The following is a 21,100-nucleotide window of genomic DNA, read 5'->3' as shown; positions in this document are numbered from 1 at the left end:
AATTACATAAGCCAATTCCTTAAAATAAATCTCAATCTCTCTCTCTCTCTCTCTTTCTCTCTCTCTCTCTCTCTCTCTCTCTCTCTCCATGTATATTTTGATAGTCTGTTTCTCTGGAGAATCCCAACTAATACTATTGGTATGATTCTTGGACATCCCTGACATAGAACAGGTGCTCAGTGGATATTAGCTTTATTCCCCCTTCCTTGGAGACTTTCAGCCTCTTCATTCTACAGTATGAAGATGGCGGTGCAAAAAGGTACCAGGACTTGTCCACTATCCCAATGTAACCTTGAAAAGTTCTGAGATCAACCAGGCAGTCCATCAGCTTTGAGCATCACAACTTAAAGCATGGAACATCTGCTCCGTGCCTGAAGGGATCATTTCGTTTTCTATAAAGAATACCCTTGAAGGGACTTCAGAGTTTATCTGATCCAAAAATTTCTAAGGTGTTGGCCTGAGGGCCACATATGGGTTGCTTGGTTGGTCTGTTTTTCTGATACAAGTTTTTTTTTAATTATTAATTTAAGATTTGGAAAATATCACATAAGTCTGGATTCCTGGCTTCTCTTGAGGAATTGGAAGATCAGGTGACCTCAGGCCTGAACTCCTGCCCGGCAACATTGGGCTGGAGGTGAGAGGTCACCACCACCACCATAGAGGTCACCACAAGTCATGGGGGCATTTTACTCATTTGTGTTACCTGTTGACCCCTGCACACATTTGAGTCTGTGACTCCTTGCGTCCTCCAGCTCCTTCAATTTAGAAAAGAGGAAAGTGTGACCCAGAGAGGTCTGGTGTACTTGCACAGGGTCACGGAGCTGGGATTGGCAGAGCTGGGTCTAAAACCCTGGGTTTTTCTTCCTGGGCCCCTTAGAATATGCTCTATGCCAAATGAGCACAAATACTTTTATTGATGAATTAGGTGATTCCAAAGGCGTTCTCCTGTGAAACTTCTTTATTTCAGTAGTCAGATCAAGTTTATTGTTACAAATGAATGCAGTGCTTTAAGACAGAGCTAAATTATGACCTGTCTTACTCATCTCTGTGATTATAAGCACAATTTGGGGTCAGACCACACCTAACTCTGCCATTATCATGGGCAAATTTCTCACCTTTTTTTTTTTTTTTTTTTTTTTTGCGGTACGCGGGCCTCTCACTGTTGTGGCCTCTCCCGTTCCAGAGCACAGGCTCCGGACGCGCAGGCTCAGCGGCCATGGCTCACGGGCCCAGCCGCTCCGCGGCATGTGGGATCTTCCCGGACAGGGGCACGAACCCGTGTCCCCTGCATCGGCAGGCGGACTCTCAACCACTGCGCCACCAGGGAAGCCCTCTCACCTTTTTAATAATAGTTGTACAAACCACAAAGTGCAGTGGTGAAAATTAAATGAAATATTTCACATAAACTTCTCAGTATAGGGTCTGGAATATAGTAAGCGTTCAACATATGTTGTTGAATTAGGACCTCAGAGAAATTAAAATAAATATGGCAAAATAGCAAAGTAGCTAAACAGTTTTGCATCTGCAAATACGTATGAGTTCACAGTGATCCCATCCATTCAAATCCAACACCAGAGTGTTTTCTTTTTTTTTTTTTTTTGCGGTATGTGGGCCTCTCACTGTTGTGGCCTCTCCCGTTGCGGAGCACAGGCTCCGGACGCGCAGGCTCAGCGGCCATGGCTCACGGGCCCAGCCGCTCCGCGACACGTGGGATCCTCCCGGACTGGGGCACGAACCCGTGTCCCCTTCATCGGCAGGCAGACTCTCAACCACTGCGCCACCAGGGAAGCCCCAGAGTGTTTTCTTTATCTTTACCACTTTATATATTCATTCTTTGTGATATTTCATCTAACCTACAAAACATGATATATGTCAGTACAAACTTATTGATTAAAGTTCACAATTTAGGGACTTCCCTGGTGGCCCAGTGGTTAAGACTCCCTGCTTCCAATGCAGGGGGCGCGAGTTCCATCCCTGGTCGGGGAACTAAGATCCCACAAGCTGCACAGTGTGGCCAGAAAATTAGTCAATATTTAAAAATATATTTTTTTAAAGTTCAAGATTTATTTGTGGTTATTTACATCCTTAGAATATACCCCAATAATAGTGCACAGTCAGGATGTTATGTTCAAACAAAACTTGAATTAATCCCTTACGCCTGGGTGGTTGAGTTATCAATAAGATGTACAGTTGGGTCAATTTGCTGCTGTTTGTATTGATTTTGGAATCTCTTTTATTTCATCTTTTATGATTTAATTTTGGGTTTTAATATGTTATCCTTGTTTCAGCCAATAAGTACTATGTTACTGGGATTAAAGTAATGAAAAAGACAGAGTGTCTGTCTTCTAAAAGCTTAGAGGTGGTAGAGGAAACACACATATAAACAGACCATTACTATAAACCATGTCTTGGAGGTATGGATGGAGAGCTGAGGGGTCTTGGTGGTTTGACTGGTAGATAATGGGGGCTTAATAAAGCTTGCTGAACAAATCAATGAGTGACTGAATCAATGAACCGATTTTTCCTTTTATTTGTCCCCTCTAGACTATGGGTTCTTCAAGATGAGGACTCAACCTAATTGATCTCTGTACCCCAGGGAGGGCCAGAATTGGTCCCAATCTATGCCTTTAGAATAAAAAGCAGCCATTCTAGGGCCCTGCCTTCAGCACTAAGACTAAATTAATTCCATGAATGCCATATATTTCACTTGTCAGAGTAGCTGTCCCAGTTCCTCCCGTGCTGTCTCAGCACTTTCCCGCTCTTTTCTTTTTTTTTTATGGTTATTACATTTTAATATATATTAAATATTATTATTTTTAACCTCTTTATTAGAGTATAATTTCTTTACAATGCTGTGTTAGTTTCTGCTGTATAACAAAGGGAATCAGCTATACGTATACATATATCCCCATATCCCCTCCCTTTTGCATCTCCCTCCCACCCTCCCTATTCCACCCCTCTAGGTGGTCACAAAGCACTGAGCTGATTTCAGTCAAGCTCATCACTTTCTTCACTTGTCTTCATGGAAAACCATGTTCCTATTTCAAAATGAGGGTGGGGTGGGGTTGGGGAATACTATTCATTGAAAAAGAAAAAGAAGAAAATAATGGAGGGACTTCCCTGTGGCACAGTGGTTAAGAATCCGCCTGCCAATGCAGGCAACACAGGTTCGATCCCTGGCCCGGGAAGATCCCACATGCCGTGGAGCAGCTAAGCCCGTGAGCCACATATACTGAGCCCACGTGCTGCAACTACTGAAGCCTGTGCACCTAGAGCCCGTGCTCCGCAACAAGAAGCTCGTGCAGAAGCTCATGACTTCTGTGGCCCGGGGCCAAAGTCAAAGACTCCCAGCAGCTAAGGGTGACCTGAGACCTAGTGGTTCCCAAGGCGCTTTTCTCCCTCCAGCAGTCAACTTGGATCTGATTATTCTACCCATTCCAGGAAATTCCCTGGAAGGCAGCTCTGTGGAACTGAACTGGGGGATTTCACAAAGGGAGATTTGTTCTTGCACTAAAGGCTCCAGTTAGCTACCTTATTTCTTCCCAGTCTTACCCTTTTCCAATGCCCTTTCAGTACAATATTCACTGGGAGGGAGCTTGTCATTCCAGCACATTTTTTTTCTTCCAGCGCTTTTGTCTTCTCATTTTATTCTAGCAAGGAGAGCTGCCCACCTTTACAGCCACCAGAGTAGTGGGTGGTCGGGAGAGCAGGGGCTTGGATTGGCAATGACAGCGGGGGTTGTTGAACTCTGGGTGGGCTTGAAGAATGAAAATTATAGTTCTTAGAATGATGTTTGGGGGGCAGTGGTCATGTTGATACCTTTTGTCAATATCCAGCTTGCGATGGGAGCCAGCTCTTAGTGAAAGGTCTTAGGAGGATCCCTGGCCCAGTCCTCTCAAGTGGGCAAGTATTAACCATCTAGGATGATTCAAAACTCACCTAGGATGAGAGAAAGTGTGGCTGAACCTGCTCATTGGCAAGAGGGCCATTCCCTACCCTCTTCTCCATTGCCCACAGGGTCACAGGGTCTCAGCTTCCAAACCAAGTAGGCTCGTCAAGCAATTTCCTCCAGAATAAAAACAGGTTCTAGCATCTTTTTGAATTTAAAAAACTAACCTTGATGGTACTCTATGTGTTATGCACTATTCTGAGAACTGTACATCTATTTTCTCACTTAAAGCTTAAACAACCCAAAGAGATGGATACAATTATCACCCCCATTTTACAGGTAGAGAAACTGAGCTCTGTTCTAAGCACTTTACATGTGTCAGGCCCTAGAAATCAGATGGATCTGTATGACCGTCAACGTGAGGCTAGCAGACCTGGGAGGCAGGTGCCATGCTCCGTGTGCTTCCACCATGCGCCATTCACTTCAGTTATTTCTACTCCCAGAAACAACAACGGCCACGTCTGACAGTGACAAAGCGACAACTGAGTGCCCTTAGGGCAAGAACGACTCCTCTACTTGCCCGGTCTGTGGAGTCATTTGGGGTGCTGCTCTTGACTAAGTGGCTTCCAAACTGTTCTCCCACCCTCCCAGAGAACCTGTCAGCCTCTGAGATTCCCTAGAAAATGTATTTCCAGCCAGAGGTGTATTCAGCCGTTGCAGCTGAAGTCACTGGTTGATACATGTGTACAACACGTGTTAGTTTTCTCTTCTCTGCAAGTTTGCATGGTGTATCAAGATTTTAAATGTTGTTTCACACTTACATCCCTTATTAAGAATCACAAATTTCATGATGTCATCACATAGACTCTTGGAAAGTCTCAAGTGAGTTTTCTTAACAGAAAAAAGGTGTGTCATCATGTGATTCTCCAAGCTGAGATTCCTGTTGGAACGTAAACAGCACTATTCCTTCTTTGATGTCTCCGAGGACAAAGAGGAATGGATGAGGGTTTTCAGGTCTTCAACAGACTGTGAGTTTGGACTCCTCTGGGCACCTATTCCCGCCTCCTCCACTCACGAGACATACCCAGGATGATGATCCATCCTCTCTTCCAGCTGCCCAACTCACTTGACCTTGGGGTGGGGTAGGTGAGAGGATGTGTTGCCTTTGGAAGCCCATCTCCAGCTTGTTTAATTCTTCCTCCAAACCCATAGATAATTGTTGCAGGTTTTTTTCCCAGCTTCACTGAAGTATGATTGACAAATAAATATATATTTGAGGTATAAAATGTGATGTTTTGGTATAGGTATACATTATGAAATGATTATCACAATCTAATTAACATATTCATCTCACATAGTTATGTGTGTGTGTGTGTGTGTGTGTGTGTGGTGAAAAAGCTTGAGATCTACTCTCTTAGAAAATTTCAAATACACAACACAGTATTGTTAACCTTCGTCACCATGTTGTACACTAGGTCTCCAGAGCTTGTTCATCTTATAACCAAAACTTCACAACACCCTTTGACCAGCATCTCCCAGTTTCCCCCACCCGCCAAGCCCTGGTAACCACCATTCTATTTGCTGTTATTATTGATATAAAGTCGACTTTCTTAGATTCCGCATATAAGTGAGGTCAAGCGGTATTTGCAGACACAATTGTTGTTAAAAGAATGATTCCACAAAGTCCTTTATTACTCATTTATTATTTTTACAGTACAACTCATTTATATCTGTTATGAATATATTCCAAACTGGAGATTCACAGATGTTAATGAACTTGCTCACTGGGTCACTTGTCTCTTAATCCCACTACCTTGTGCTGTTTGCACTTTGATTCAAGGATGAAAAAGACAATGTGAACCCATGTGAATCAAGTTCAAGGACAAATGCTGTCAGGGACCAATTCCAACCCTTCTGTGCTTTGTGTGTGTGATCTGAGGGCCAGCCAACCACTGCCTCTCGGGGTAGCAACTGACTCCCTGATGGATTGATAAAAAACACATATTAAAATGATGACTCATGTAGTAAAAATAAATTGCTTCATTATTTTTAAAAAACTGTGAGAAAAATGTTAGATTAACATTGCATTTATTAAATGCCTCTTAAAGTTATACTCTAGGTTTAACATTTTACTTCATACAATTTTAATTTGCCATACAGAACATTTATCTATATACATAAGTACTTGCCTTTTAAAAATCCACAAAAACAGAGTCATTCTGTGCAGTACAGATTCTACCTGAGATGCTTGAGTCACAGTCTTAGGAGTTGTTCTCAGGAGGAATGGGATGCCAGGAAGTAAGTCAACATGGCTCCTGCTGCATCCTTTCCATCAGGGAGTGTGCACTTCTGGGTTGAGCTTGTTTCCAACAAGAGCTAAAATGCACAGAAAGCTGTCGAGCCAAAGAAAGAATGTGTTTTGCCAAAATATTTGATATATACTTGGCCTTGTCTGCCAGGTCTATAAGAGACACAGATGTGGCATGAAACAGAACAACATAATCAGTGACATGGGGCTAAAGAAAGACCCACTGAATGCAGCATCACTGTGGATTGAGAGACACTGTTTTTTGTAACACAAAAGTGTGTGTACATGCTCTTCCCTTTACAGTTGCAGCAGTATTTTCAATTACTTTTAAAGCAGTATTTTCTGAGAAAGAACTGCATTTTACTTTACTGCCATATAGTTTTCTAGATATTTTTGCTTTCCACCATGAGAGGAAAATCAAGTTCTTCCTGGATGAAATAGGATATTTTGCATTTTGCTATTACATAAAGCATTAAACAGGAAGTCTGAGTCCTTTTTTATACCACTAATAAGATAACGTGGCTAAAAAGGCTTTCAGAGTCACTCTTCAATTCTTTCCAAAGCATTGTCAAAGTTTTTGTAATTTTTGTAAATTTTTTAACATATCAATATTATTAACCACATCAGCGCCAGCCTTTCAAGCCCCTACACAAACCTTCAGTGACTTTTCACTCAGATTTAATTTAAAATCCTTTGAATTAGAGGATACAGAGCTCAAAATAATCTGACTCTCCACTCCCAATTCCCTGAACTAAGCTCTCACCACCTCGACTCTGCGTCCATCAGCCATTTTGGACAACTTTCTTTCCAAATAAGTGTATCTTGCTCTTACCTCTGAGCGCTTGCACTTTGCCTGGAACACTGTTCCTCAGCTCCAGGTAGGAGCGAGCTCCCCCTCTTACCTGCTTCTTATGTCACTCTCCCTGACCACGCTTTTGAATATTGCAAGTCCCTCCTCACTTTTTTCCCCTGTAGCACTCATCACCACCTAATATGTTATATAACTCACTTATTTCATGTTTTGTATATAAATGTCTAGTGGAAACCAAGCACTCTGAAAATACCAATTGCTTTTATTTGTTTTCTGTTTGCATTTAACTTGAGCATCCCCAAAACCTAGAACCGTGCTTAGCACAGAGGTCGTCAATAAGTCTTGTTGAATAAATTTCTAGTGTTTTAAAATAAACAAATATATATATTAAAAAAAGAAAAGTATGTGTACACATACACACACTTATACATACATATGTATGTATGTATATCCTTTCAAGTATCAGAAATCTATTTGAAAGTGTGCCTCAAATATTATAAGGTCATAAACCATCACAGAAGGAAAATAGAGAGCCTTTAGGAGTTGGAAAAGGGAAATTAGGTTCTGGGTCATTCCCATACTCAGCCTTTGAGTGAGTATGATGGTGGGTACAAGTTGGCATAGTAAGAGGATTTCCTAGAGCAAACAAGAATAAAGTGGGGAGACAGGGCATAGCAGGTTTATGAGTAAAATATGAGGCTCATAAGCAGTCAATAATTCAGTAGAGATGTCACTTATAAGAAGAGCAATATGGAGGATCTATTTAGATACATAGGCCAGAAAGTCCTTAGGGCTAGAGGTGCATGGTCAATGGCAAAGGTGCAAAATCAGAACTACAGAGAGAGCGGAGGCAGGGATGAAACATCATGGTAATGAAGATACAAAGGTGTTGCAAGAAGAAAATAGCACCTCAGCCCCCAGCCACCTCCAGGGCTCCTCAGGGCTCTCTGCAGCATCGTGTGAAGCCTTGGGACCAGCCTCCTCTTTGGTCTCCACCAGCTTTGACCTTAAACACTTAAATGAGTCTTCTTGGGGGAAGATTCTCACAAATTGATTTTTACTAAATCCATTTCATCTCTGAAAGGGGACATAAAGAACAAAATTTTCCTAACACAGGGAGCCACTTCATGGGGTATCCTGGTGAGGATCCAGAACTCAGCAAGCAACCCCAACAATAAGGCAGAGTCTTGAGAAGAAAACAGCCAGGTTACCCAGTGGATTAGCAGGGAGCTATTTCTGAAGACTTTCTGCAGGTAGGCAGGAGGCAAGCCTGAATCTTAATCAGAACTGGTCCCTAGCATCCATTCTCATGTCCAGCCAAGACTACATCCCACAAGGATGTACCTAAGTGGAGAACAGGCTGTAGCTGTAAGGGCTGCTGAAGGAAACAGGATTGTCAACCAGGGGCAGGCAGAAAGGAGCCAACCTTGGGTGAGTGATTTCTTACATACGAGATACTATGCTAGACTGTCAATTTTTGTCATCTTTTTTAGTTCTTACCACATTTTGATGAGGGTAAGTTTATAATCCTTATTTAAGTGACAAAGAAGCTGAATTTCAGAGAGGTTAGGTACTTCATTCTAGATCACAGAATGATGCCAAAATATGAACCCAGGAATGTCTGACTCCAAAATTTATGCTGTTTTCAACAAACCTAGTGGGTTCCCTGAAGGATTCTCAAATTAGCTTATTAATTCTTCACTCAATGCATCTATGTTTTAACCAAAAAACTAGAAAATCTCCAGATGTTTAAAAATTAAGCAACACATTTTGAAATAACAATTAAATCAGAAAATATTTTTAACTAAATGATCATGAAAAGAGACATATCCAAACATTTTAAGAGCTGCAGCTAAAGCAGCACTCAGAGAAAAATTTATAGTGCTAAAATGTACATATAAGAAAAGAAAATGTACTGAAAAATCAATGATCTAAACTTCCATCTTAAGAAGCTGAATAAAGAAACCCAAAGAGATTAGAAGGAATATCTATATCTCTAATAATAAAGACAAAAGCAAAACCCAAATAAGTAGAAAGAGAAAATCAACAAAGTTAAAGGTTGGTTCTTTGAAAGAGTAGTAAAAATGATAATCCCCAAGCAAGACTAATCAGGTAAAATTCAAGTGAGAAATAAATTGTCACATCAAGAACAAATATATATATATTAACTGCCTCCTACAGAAATAGGACACTGAGAATGAGGAGGAGAAGGAAGAGGAAGAGGACAAAAAAAGTATCTGTTTTGAAGCCATCTAGAAAATCACATTTCAGATTCTATTGTATTTAATTTAATCCAACATTTATTTATTGGAAAAGAACATAAGGGCTGTCCATTAGGTTTTGTCTGTCTAGAAAGAGAGAGCACATGAATTTTGGAGTTCAAGAAAGCTGAGTTCAAATTCATTCTCTACCTTGAACTAAATGTATGATTTTGGGAAAAGTATATAAACTCTCTGAACTTCCTTTTTCTCATTTGAAAAATGGGGGATAATAATATCAACCTCATAGGGCTATCAGAAGGATTAGAGATAAAGCACCAAGCATGTGGGTAGCTTATATCTTACAGAATATTTTTCCCAACATGACCCATAACCATGGCATTTATAGTTTATCTGTAGGAAGGGTACAAAAATATATCCTGAAACAAGGTCATTCATTTGGAAATGTAACCTTTTCTGAAAAGTCTGGGCATTTACTTTTCTTGACCTGCCAATAAGAGAGGCTTGGAGCGGTCATTCTTCAATGGAAAGGATGTTACCAACATATTAATAACATAAAGCATCATATGAAAATTAAAATGAAATAATATAAAATTTCCACTCTAATTTTATACAATAATTAATCTCTCTTGACTATTAGGAGATCGAAATAAAAACTATGGCAATAGCATAAGTTATTTTAAGACTCTAGAGGAAAAGGCTCCCATCTCCAGTGTTGATATTATGACAGAGAATTCTCCTGAATCCTCAGCTTTCCACCAGCGTGTCTCCTGAGTCATGCATTTTGATGTATACTGCAGGGCCTCAACCACACAGACTGGCTCATCTGCAAGATGAATCCTCAGGCTTTTTCACACACTGAAGGAACTTGCCAGAGCTATGACGAGAAAGGAAAAAAGGAGATCAAGAGTCAGTACAATACACCTATGGTCAACTCACCAATGAAAGAAGCCCCTTTGTTAATGACAAAACTACGCATGGACCACTTAGCATCCACACAAGTTTCTTTCCTGCAGTGACGACAAGGAGAAAGGTCAAGTCCAAGAGTGAATGACTGAAAGTACAGCCCAATTTAGCTTCATTTCACTTGTAAAGCCATAGAAATAAATAACTGATGTTTGATGATAATATGTGGAGATGAAAATGTCTGGCTCACACAAGTCACAGATATGTGCCATGAATGTCAGCTGAGAGTCAGGAAGCAGCAGAAGCAGCAGCCTAAGAGGAGGGACCTCCATATTTTCTGCTGAGGACTTGCTTTCTCTTCAAAAACTTCCTGAGGAAGTGTTGGGTCTAAGCGTCAGGCAGCAAGAGGTCATAGACTCTCTGGGAGATGGCTGGCGGCCATCAGCAAAAGGACCGCAATCCCTGGCACAGAAAGAATCCTAGATAAGTATTAGCAGGTGAATGACTCTTGCTTTCATAAAAATCAAATAACACAGCCACAGGGTCCAATGGGAGTGGTTAGCACATGGAGGAGAGGGGTGGAGAGCAGGGTAAGTTGTTCCTTAGATTGCAGCTGAATCTGTTTTTGCTAAATGTGAGTCGAGAGAGAGAGCGAGAGGCTTAGAAGCAGCTACCAGTACCCCTGGATTTCTAGGATAGGCCATCTCAGGCTCATCTCTAGCCAACTGTCATGACCAGTTGGGTATAGTGGCTCTAAGTAGAGAGTCAAGCCATCCTCACCAATACAGTGATCTGAGATTCCCCACATGAATACATTCTAGGAGGGAAAAGTATCTTCTTCCTTAAGGAAATAATGCTTCAGAAAAGGAATCTTTAGAGGACTATTTAGGATTTTTGAAGCCACCTTTGCTTTACAGTAAATGAAGAGAATAGGAAGACATTGCTTAATTAGTTTCTCATTTATTGGGAAGTCAATTTTAGTAAAGGAGCAGCAATGGTGCTGTTAAGATAATCTCTCTCCAATGATATATAAATATCCACATCCAATGTTCCAGTAAAATGGACACACTTGTGATATGTTGGATAACACATTGAGGATAGAGACAGAGTATCTTGAAATAACGTAAAAGGAGAAATGTACCTTTAGGGTTTTTTAATATGCCACTAGAGCACACTAGCCAGAAAAAGCAACCTGACTATTTGCTTTTTTTAAAGTAATCTAAAAAGTAGTCTTTTAATTCCACTGGTTAAAACATATCTTAAGAAATTCTGGGGACATCCCTGGTGGCGCAATGGTTGGGAATCTGCCCGCCAATGCAGGGGACATGGGTTCGATCCCTGGTCCGGGAACATCCTACATGCCACAGAGCAACTAAGCCCGTGCGCCACAACTACTGAGCCTGTGCTCTAGAGCCCATGAACCACAACTACTGAAGCCCGCGCGCCTAGAGCCCATGCTCTGCAACAAGAGAAGCCACCACAATGAGAAGCCCACGCAAGGAGGGAGCCCACACATAGCAACGAAGACCCAACGCAGACAAAAATTTAAAAAAGAAAAAAAAGAAAATCTGTGTATATTTTACAAAACTGAGTGTGTGTATGGAAAAAATGACTTTAAGGATATACAACCATATGTCAATCGTGTTTGTCTCTGAGTAATGAGATTTATTAAAAGGTAATAGAATCAGTAGAAGGTCTAATCCATGTAAATGTAATTACAATTCTGTTTGCTTATTAAAAAAATCACACTGAAACAGCGGGGCAAATTTGGCTGAATCGGAAAGTATGTTTGGGATGGAGTGATTTAAACTACCGTCTACATCTATATCCATGACATTCACTTTGGGCTCCCCTAGAGACAAGCAGCTTGCAAAGCCACAGAACTCTTAGACACAACAAGGGCTCCTGGTAATTCAAGGAGGCATGCCGAGTATATCATGACCTCATGGGTGGAGAAAAACAACAGGGATTTCAAATATGATCCCCAAGTTTAAGGTCACATGAGCTGGTGCTCTGAGTGACAGGTGCTGGCTTATGAATCACGTCTTCCTAGGTGAGCCACTATACAAGTCCAGGTGGGAAGGTATGCTGCTTAATTATTCTTCCCAGGTGGAGAATGAATGAGCTTACCCAGAGCCTGCAGTTTGGGCCATTCATAAAAAATGGGGAATGCTTAATGTAAGAAAAGAGATAAAAGAGTGTTGGGGACGACTCATCTACATTCCCCAATCTTGTCCTAGGTTTTAGCATTCCATTTTCTCAATGCAAAGTATCTTTGAGTAACTTAACCTGGTCAGATGTTTGCCATGTTTCTTTTATAGTTGTTCCTTTGTTCTGTTTGTTTTCCCATCTAACTGCTGTAGAAGGCTTCTGTTATTTTCTGGCAGTTTCCAGAGAGAAGCCAGCTGACTGATGGGGAATTCAGGTCATTTGAGAGACAAAGGCCTCAGTGAATGTTCTTTGAATCTGTCCTTCTGTTTTTCTGACATGGTTGGTGGGAAAGGGAGGTGATAGGGAAGTGATGGGGAAAGTATCCTAACGTTTCAGCTTCTACATTCCTTAAGAAAAGTTTTCTCTCTGCATCTGTCTTGTTCCAAGCTATCACATATGGGAAAATTTCCAAAGATGCTTTTAGCAAAGACCCCTGTCTATATTACGTATTGGCCACAACTTCTTAAAAATAGTGAGGGGAGAGGGGTCCCAGTTTTGATAACAGGGTTGCAGGTGACTTTAAATATATATACCTATCCGTAATGTAAACTTTTCTCCAATAAACATGTATTACTGGTAAGTATTTTTTTTAAGATTTTACATTTTTTCATTAGAAAATGATAAAGCTTGGTAAACTGCCATTTGGCAACTTACCAAGTGTTAGGCGTCTACACTGAGACCCAACTAAAGAAACCTCACCTGCAAAATTATGCCAAATCACAAGGATTTTATAAATCCTTTGCATATGGCAAAACGTGCTTCTACTCCTCTGAAAGCTACGAGTTCTGGGTCAGGCCTCTCATGTGGGAAACCAGGAAAGATGCCCTCAAAGTCTGGGTCAGCTTTACAGGAAAATAACTGCTTGAGTCAGGTGTGGAAGGAAGAGAAAGAGGAAGGAAGGTGGACAGCAGGAGGCCACTGGCTGGAAACACCTTCTGGGCTGAGCTGGGGGAAGAGCAGAGCTCACCATAAGTCAGCACCCAGATCACCATCAAGGCCCAAGGGAAGATGCCTGTGGATGGCTAGACAGCCATTTCTTCTTCAAGAAGACATCAATTACCTGTAGTTATCCTGGCAAGTAAATTTGATATTCCTTTGCATTATAATCCATCTCAGATCATTTATGGAGGAACCCGAGCAGGAGTCACTGGGAAAAAAAAGAAGAAAATGTTAAAATAGCAAGAGCTCACAAACATTTCCTGAGTCTCTTGGTTTCTTCCAGGTAGCAGGCCCTGGTCAAGGCCCTGGGGTAAAGAGGTGAAGCAGAGGTAGCTTCTAAGAGCTCACAGGTCAGCAGGGGAGCCAAAGGTGTGAACTACGTAGATACCTACCATGGAAATAAAATTAAGAGACTGTTGGAATGGGGTAAATGTAGAGTAAGGCCCCATTCATTTCCTGAGCCAGTCCTTTCTCAATGCATTTCTGTGACTGTGGACTCTTTCATGGACTGATTCCTGAAATAACCCTGAGAATATATGGGTACAAGGTAGTAACATATACCTGGGAAATTTTCCAAGGTCATGGATCACCCAAGCCTGTAGCGTATGAACCTTCGTTGGATTCAAGTTATGGACTTCCACACGTCCAAAAGTGCTAAGATGGAAGAGACAAAGAACATTGTTAACCCCAGACGAAATTTTTCGGGCATCCACAGCCCCTGCGAAAAGCCAACAGGCGGGGTGCCATTGGTTAGCACTTACCCTTTGGATGCGATCCGTGATTTGCATTAAAATCAGACATCTTTACCCATTCAGTGTGACCCTAAATGAGTAAGATTCTCAAAAGAAGATTCTTAATCTGTACATTGATGTTGATTCCTTAAGTCCTTGCTATTCCAAGAGTGGGCCTTAGACCAACGTAATGAGCTCATTAGACCTGCGGAATCTCTGCCCGCCACCACCTGCTGGATCAGCACCTGCGCCGAACAATCGCCGGGTGATCAACTCACTCTCTGAGTCTGAGAAGCACATCGCTGAAAGACCCCGATGTCCTGCTCTAACCTCAGCCTTAAACTCTCCCCACTAGTCTCTACCACTCCTGTTACGAGTACTTGGATCCCTAATATCGGATTACAAAATTCTGGAATGTTAACACCTGTACCCATAAACCTACAAGGTTGGGGTCAGAAGAAGACAGAAGGACAAACGTTTCTTGGTGGAATTAAACATTGAAAGAGGAGAGAAGGAAAATTAATTTGGGGCACGTGGAGTGCCTGGGGCACATTAATACATGCTCCCTCCTCTCAATCAGACTTATCCGGGGAAAGACTGAAGAAGAGAGACTGGAAAGGTAATCAACTTGGTAAAAACTCTAAGTATGGAAGGGTGTTAGAGAAGGAAGGCATGAGTGTGACCAGAGTCAGTGGTTAAAGGAGTGGATGTGGAATCTAGAAAAATGGTACAGATAAACTTATTTGCAAAGCAGAAATAGAGTCACAGAAGTAGAGAACAAACTTACGGTTACCAAGCAGGGGAAGGTGGGGTGGGACGAACTGGGAGATTGGGACTGACATATATACACTACTATGTATAAAATAGATAACTAATGAGAACCTACTGTATAGCACAGGGAACTCTACTCAGTGCTCTGTGGTGACCTAAATGGGAAGGAAATCTAAAAAAGAGTGGGTATATTTATATGTATAACTGATTCACTTTGCTGTACAGCAGAAACTAACACAACATTGTAAAGCAACTATACTCTAAGAAAAATTAATTAAAAATATGGAATTTCCCTAGTGGCACAGTGGCTAAGAATCTGCCTGCCAATGCAGGGGACACGGGTTCGAGCCCTGGTCCAGGAAGATCCTACATGCCGTGGAGCAAATAAGCCCGTGTGCCACAACTACTGAGCCTGCACTCTAAAGCCCGCAAGCCACAACTACTGAGCCCACGTGTCACAACTACTGAAGCCTGCGTGCCTAGAGCCTGTGCTCCACAGCAAGAGAAGCCACTGCAATGAGAAGCACGTGCACCACAACGAAGAGTAGCCCCCACATGCTGCAACTAAGGAAAGCCCACGCAGCAACGAAGACCCAACGCAGCCAAAAATAAATTAAATAATTTTAAAAAATTAATAAAAAAATAAAAAACAAAGGAGAGCACAATAACTGATACTCATCCAGCACTTTTCTCTGTCAGGCACAGGGCTCAGCATTTTTCATACATTATCCCAGTTAATTTTCATACCACCAGCACCTCCTCAGGTACATACATACTACAGGGGCCCTGCTAAGGTCACATAGGTGAGATGTCATGACCTCTGGAGTCCCCGCTTTTAACCACTATAATAAACCACTGACACTGTCTGCAAAGAGGTAATGAAGGTCAAACGCCCAGCAGAACTCCTGCTGTTCCCAATAGTAGACTTACTGCTGACTTGGGATTCATACCGTCCAGGGAGGAGAGAGGAGTCGGGCAGATCTTCGTGGGTGGTAAGACTTTAGACAGTCAGAAGGAAGGAGGGGCCAGGTCATATGGGGGAGCAGCGTGAACAAAGGTGGAAAATGGGCAGGATGGAGTGTCATGGGAGAGAGAGCTGAGAAGATTATAGCAGGCGTCGTAAAGCCAAGAGGAGGAGCTGGACACGTGCAAGGGCCATTAGGACTTTTGCAGGATTTTAAACAATGGAGAAACCAGACAAAAGTGTTGACTTCGAAAGACAAAGCTCACCATAGAATACAAACATTTTACCTTTTTTAGCCCGGATTCAGTACTGACCTTCAACATGAAAAGCATATTTTTCTAAAGATGAATTGGCCCATAGGAGACTGTGCTAACCCTTACAAATAGGATGCAAAGAAATAAGTACCTCTTTCTATCAAAGGCGTTACTGATGGATCCATTGAGCACCACCTGGACCACACCACAGGCATTTTCTGCAAACTTAAGAACAGAAACACCATTCCTCAGCATGCAAACGTAAGTGCCACGCCCCAGCACTTCCATCCCAAACAGCTCTTAGCATCATCTGGTGAAGGAGGAATGGCCTGTATGGCTCTAGCTCGGTCAGGCCAGATCTGTGTAATTTTCATCCCAAGCCATCGGAGGGATTATGCTTCCCATGAGAGCTTTCTGGAAGCAGTTGCTGCAGTCTGTGTCTGAACAATGAAGTTCAACATCATCACTGCTAAATTGGCGGTTCAGAAGGTGGAAGTCCAGGGAGCCCCCTGGCAGTCCAGGGGTTAAGACTCAGTGCTTCCAATGCAGCGGGTGTGGGTTCGATCCCTTGTCAGGGAATTAAGATCCTACATGCCATGTAGTGCGGCCAAAAAAAAAAAGGTGGAAGTCCGGATGACTAAGAGCAACATAAGGAGGAGGGAGGAAGGTAAAAGCACTTTCTTGGGGCCATGCACTGTAGACACTGCACATTTCATTTAGTGGGAGCAGAGTAGACACGTAAGGAGTAAGAGAAATGAAGAAAGAAAAAAGAAAACGTCAAGAAACAAGAAACCGTGGAGACATGGTGACACTGAAACCTGCAAAGGCATAAAGAGAAACGGGGAATGGATGAGTGTGTATTTTTGAGCAAGGGGTTTTAAAACTAAGCAATATACTTGTTTCTTCCAGGAGGCACATCCAGATCCCTGGGACTAGCTCAGGTGTCCTTCACACATTATACAACTATACCGCATTGTGAGGTTGAGCTTAACGCGGGGTTAGCCACCGGTACCGAGAGTTCTGTGAGAGCTGTGAGCCTGGCTGTCCCGCTCGCCACTGCAGCGCTGGAGCCTCGCAGCTAGGGCACCCAGGGAGAATCCACGCATGGAGAAGAGACAAGGGAAAGGGGAGGCAGGAAGTCCAAATACTCTGAGATGGAGAGTATGGAAGAACCCAGGACAACAGAAGCCAAGTCCTGAAGGATGAATCAGATTCTGCCTGGTAGAGGTCGAGGCAGACGCAAACCAAAAGGCCCAGGAGCTTGCGAGAGGAGTGATGTTTGGGGGAAAACTTCAGTGGATGCTGAAGCTAGGTAGATTAGTTAGTTCACAGAGGGCCATGAATGCTTTGCCAAGGAATCCGGCCTTTACTCCGCAGGAGATAAAACACTACTGAACAATTTGAAAGGGAACTGTGAAAATCCTGTGCGGTGTCGGTCTTTCTCCTGGGGGTGATGAGCAGAGGACAGAGGCCCGATTACTATCAATCACAAGTGCTAACCCAGCAGAATGGGTGCCAAGCACTAACCCTGTCCTATGTAAGTCTCAACAGCCCCTGCAGAGTAAATCTTGGGTCAGTTTGCCCCAAGGTCATATCACTTGGAAGCAAGGAAATGAGCCGGTGGGGGGGTTGCCGGGGAGACGGAGGGGGCGGGGGGGATCCAAACCACCAAGCAGCACTGCCTCTGGTGTCAGAAAAAGAAAAGATCAAGTCGGATGAAAGAAGCCCATTTACATCCATCTATCTCTGAGAACTTGGCCAAGATAAAGGTGCAGTCCCAGGGGAGCTCACAATGGTAGAGCACCTTCCTTCATTTTCCTGTGCTCCTGGCCCCAAGGACAGTGTGAGGAACACAAGTAGGTGCTTGACACATACAAAATGTGACTTGGCTTTCAACGTTTTCAGCAACAGCACTGCCACCAAACAGATCACAGAGTGATAACATACATAGAAACTATTCTCAGAAAAAGCAAACAAACAACGACAACCAAAAACTCTGCAGTGCCTCTGATTTTCACAGCACATAGTAGGTACTCTACAAATATTTGTTAAAGGAATGCATTCAGGTAAACCATACCAGGGTTTACCTGAATCTCCTTAAGGTAGGTGAGGCTCTCAGCTCTGCTACTCACTAGCCCATTGACTTTGAATGAGTCACTTAACCTCTTAAGTTTCCTCACCTGGAACATGGACATTTGTACCTTCTCGTGCCACCTGTTGTGATGACTAAACAAAATGACACAGGTGACACAACTGACCCAGGACTTGTCATGAATATGCACTTAACATATGTGAGTTCTCACTTCGCCCAGCTCATCCGATGTCTGAGTTAATTTTGGAGAATTCTAAGTAGTGTAGTTTCATTTTCTCCCGTGTTTTCCATTCATTTCTTTTCTTTCTTCCTTTCTTTCCCTTTTTTTCCCTTGTCCGCTTACAAATAAGCAACTTACAAGAAAAATAAATATGCACAAAGACAGCTTAGAGTGAGGTCAGAAATAGATAGCGGGGAGGATGGTATTTCCCAGCCTGGATTCTGGATCTGGAGTCAGATAATTTGGATAAACACCAAGCTCTGCCACTTCCTGTGTACATTTAGTAGAAGGCTTATTTACCTGCACCTCCATTTTGTCACCTATAAAATGGATGTGATACTCATGGTGCCTACTTCATAGGGTTCCAGTGAGGATGAAAGATTTGAATCCATGTAAAGACCTGAGGACTGTGCCTGGCACACAGTAAACGGTCTGCAAATGTAGATTATTAAGACTGTCCCAGGAACCTAAGATTGGCCAATACCAGGATCAGAGGATTTAAAAAACCCAGAGATGGGCAACCAAAGCCAAAAAATGGATAAGAACAAGAAGTCTTCAAATAGAGCTCAGCGACCTTCCACGAATGCCCACAAATTACACATGAAAATATTCTAGCATGTGCTTATGAACATTTTTCTGAGGAAAGAATACTAAACTTCTGTTTCTAAAATGATCTGTGACCCAAATGAGTTAAAACCAACCACTTACTGGATGACCTCTTAAGCTCTTTGGTCTCCAAGATTCTAGAATTTCACTTGTGGTACTCACCCTTTTGGACACCAAGTCCCAGAATACAGAAACAAAGTTGTTGCTGCAGTCTTTCTTCCAGTGTGGACAAGATTGATAGTTCATTTCTAAAAGACATAGTTTACAGAAAAGTAATTAAAGTGGAAAAGAAAAGGTATAATTGATCTCTGTTCTTCGTGGGCTATTGGATCCCAGTGGAGCTGCTTTCCAGTGGCATCCCTGCCAAGATGGAGGATGGAGAATGGACACATCTCAACCCAATTTAACTAAGTGCCCCCTGAATCCCTTCCAAGTCCTTACCCTCCAAATCCCAGACAGGAACACAGTGACCAGCTTTGAGTCATCATTCTGGGAAATTACAGCAAAAGTTCATCTGACAGAGACAAGCCCCCCCGTATTATTTCCGCTTCCAGGAAGAATTAGAGATAATTTCCTCCCCCACCACCTTCTGTCTCCACACCCTTAGGCTCAGATGCCCTCAGAGTCTTTCTATACTCGCCCCATCCAGACAGGCTTAGCTGTCAGTGAGGAACCACAGACATAAGGCATGAACACATAGTTTCTGTGATACTTCTTCCAAGGATATCTGCTTTAACGCACCAGCATTTATTTTTTTAAATTTTTTTATCGAGGTATAATTGACAAATCAAATTGTAAGATAATTAAATGGTACAGTGTAATGATTTGATATGCATACACATTGTGAAAAGATTCTCCATCAAGTTAATTAATATGCTTATCACCTCATATTCTATTTTTTTTTTTTTTTTTGATGAGAACTTTGAAGTTCTACTCTCTTAGCAAATTTCAATTACACAATACAGAGTTAACAGTTATAGTCACCATGTTACACCTTAGATTCTCAGATCTTATCTGTCTTATAAATGAAAATTTGTACCCTTTTACCAACTTCTCCCTATTTCCTCCACTTTCCAGCCTCTGGAAACCACTTATCTACTCTGTCTTTATGAGTTCCACCTTTTTTTTTTTTGATTCCACATATAAGTGATACCATGCAGTATCTGTCTTTTTCTGTCTGATTTATTTCACTTAGCATAAAGTTCTCCAGTTTCACAGTGTTGTCACAAATTATGGGATCTCCTTCTTTTTTTTTTTTTTTTTTGCGGTACGCGGGCCTCTCACTGTTGTGGCCTCTCCCGTTGCGGAGCACAGGCTCCAGACGCGCAGGCTCAGCGGCCATGGCTCACGGGTCCAGCCGCTCCGCGGCATGTGGGATCTTCCCAGACCGGGGCACGAACCCGTGTCCCCTGCATCGGCAGGCGGACTCCCAACCACTGCGCCACCAGGGAAGCCCGATCTCCTTCTTTTTAAAGGTTGAATAATATTCCATTGTGTGTGTGTATTTACATATATATACGTACATATATATACACATATATACACATATATGTACATACATATATATATATGTATATATATATATATATATATATCACATTTGCTTTATCCATTGCATTTGACTACACAAACATTTATTGAGCGTTAGACCCTGGAGATAGAGAGATGAATTAGATAAAGGGCCTGCCTTCAGAGGCCACATAATCTACTATAATCAAATAAATCAGAGAAAGAGCAACTTGGGTTGGGGGTGGTGTGCAGCACCATGTGGGAAGGTTGACGTTGAACTTGGTTTTGCAGGATGAATAGAAGTCTTCAGATAGACGTGCTAGAGAAAGGGGCTCCATGCCGAGAGAGCATGTGCAAAGGCACCGGGTTTAGATTTGTACTGCCAGAGTAGAAGGGATAAGGAGGGGATAGATGGAAGATGAGACATATGAAAGACAAAGGCCAGGCCAGGCCAAGGAATTCCGACTGTATCTTAGAGGCAAACAGAGCTATTTGGGTTTTAAGTGAGAGACAGAAACAATTCCATTGTGGTGTCCAGACGGAGGCTGACCTAAAGGGGTCAGGGGTGAGCAGTTGGGATCCGACAACAGTCCAGCAAGAAAGGAGGGGGCCTTAGTGATCTGGATTCAGGCAGTTGTAACAGGCACAGGAAAGAAAGGATGAACTGCTA

General features: G+C 42.4%; 1 protein-coding gene across 1 annotated transcript in view; it reads right to left on the bottom strand.

The window, feature by feature from the left end:
* Positions 1–6,820: 6,820 nt before the first annotated feature.
* The window catches only part of CD38 (CD38 molecule), a 40,730-nt gene continuing 26,450 nt past the window's right edge, over positions 6,821–21,100 (bottom strand). Inside the window, exons 4-8 of the mRNA XM_032633201.1 lie at positions 19,084–19,169; positions 16,155–16,228; positions 13,845–13,937; positions 13,405–13,491; positions 6,821–10,104 (exon numbers count right to left, since the gene is read on the bottom strand). Of these exons, the coding sequence (XP_032489092.1) occupies positions 10,050–10,104; positions 13,405–13,491; positions 13,845–13,937; positions 16,155–16,228; positions 19,084–19,169 (395 nt within the window). The 3' untranslated portion in view covers positions 6,821–10,049. The remainder of the gene's footprint in view (positions 10,105–13,404; positions 13,492–13,844; positions 13,938–16,154; positions 16,229–19,083; positions 19,170–21,100) is intronic.

The sequence above is a fragment of the Phocoena sinus genome, chromosome 5, assembly GCF_008692025.1.
Source record: "Phocoena sinus isolate mPhoSin1 chromosome 5, mPhoSin1.pri, whole genome shotgun sequence".
Taxonomy (NCBI): Eukaryota; Metazoa; Chordata; class Mammalia; order Artiodactyla; family Phocoenidae; genus Phocoena; species Phocoena sinus.
The sequence above is the reverse complement of the archived record's forward strand: the minus strand, read 5'-3'. Positions and strand labels throughout refer to the sequence as shown.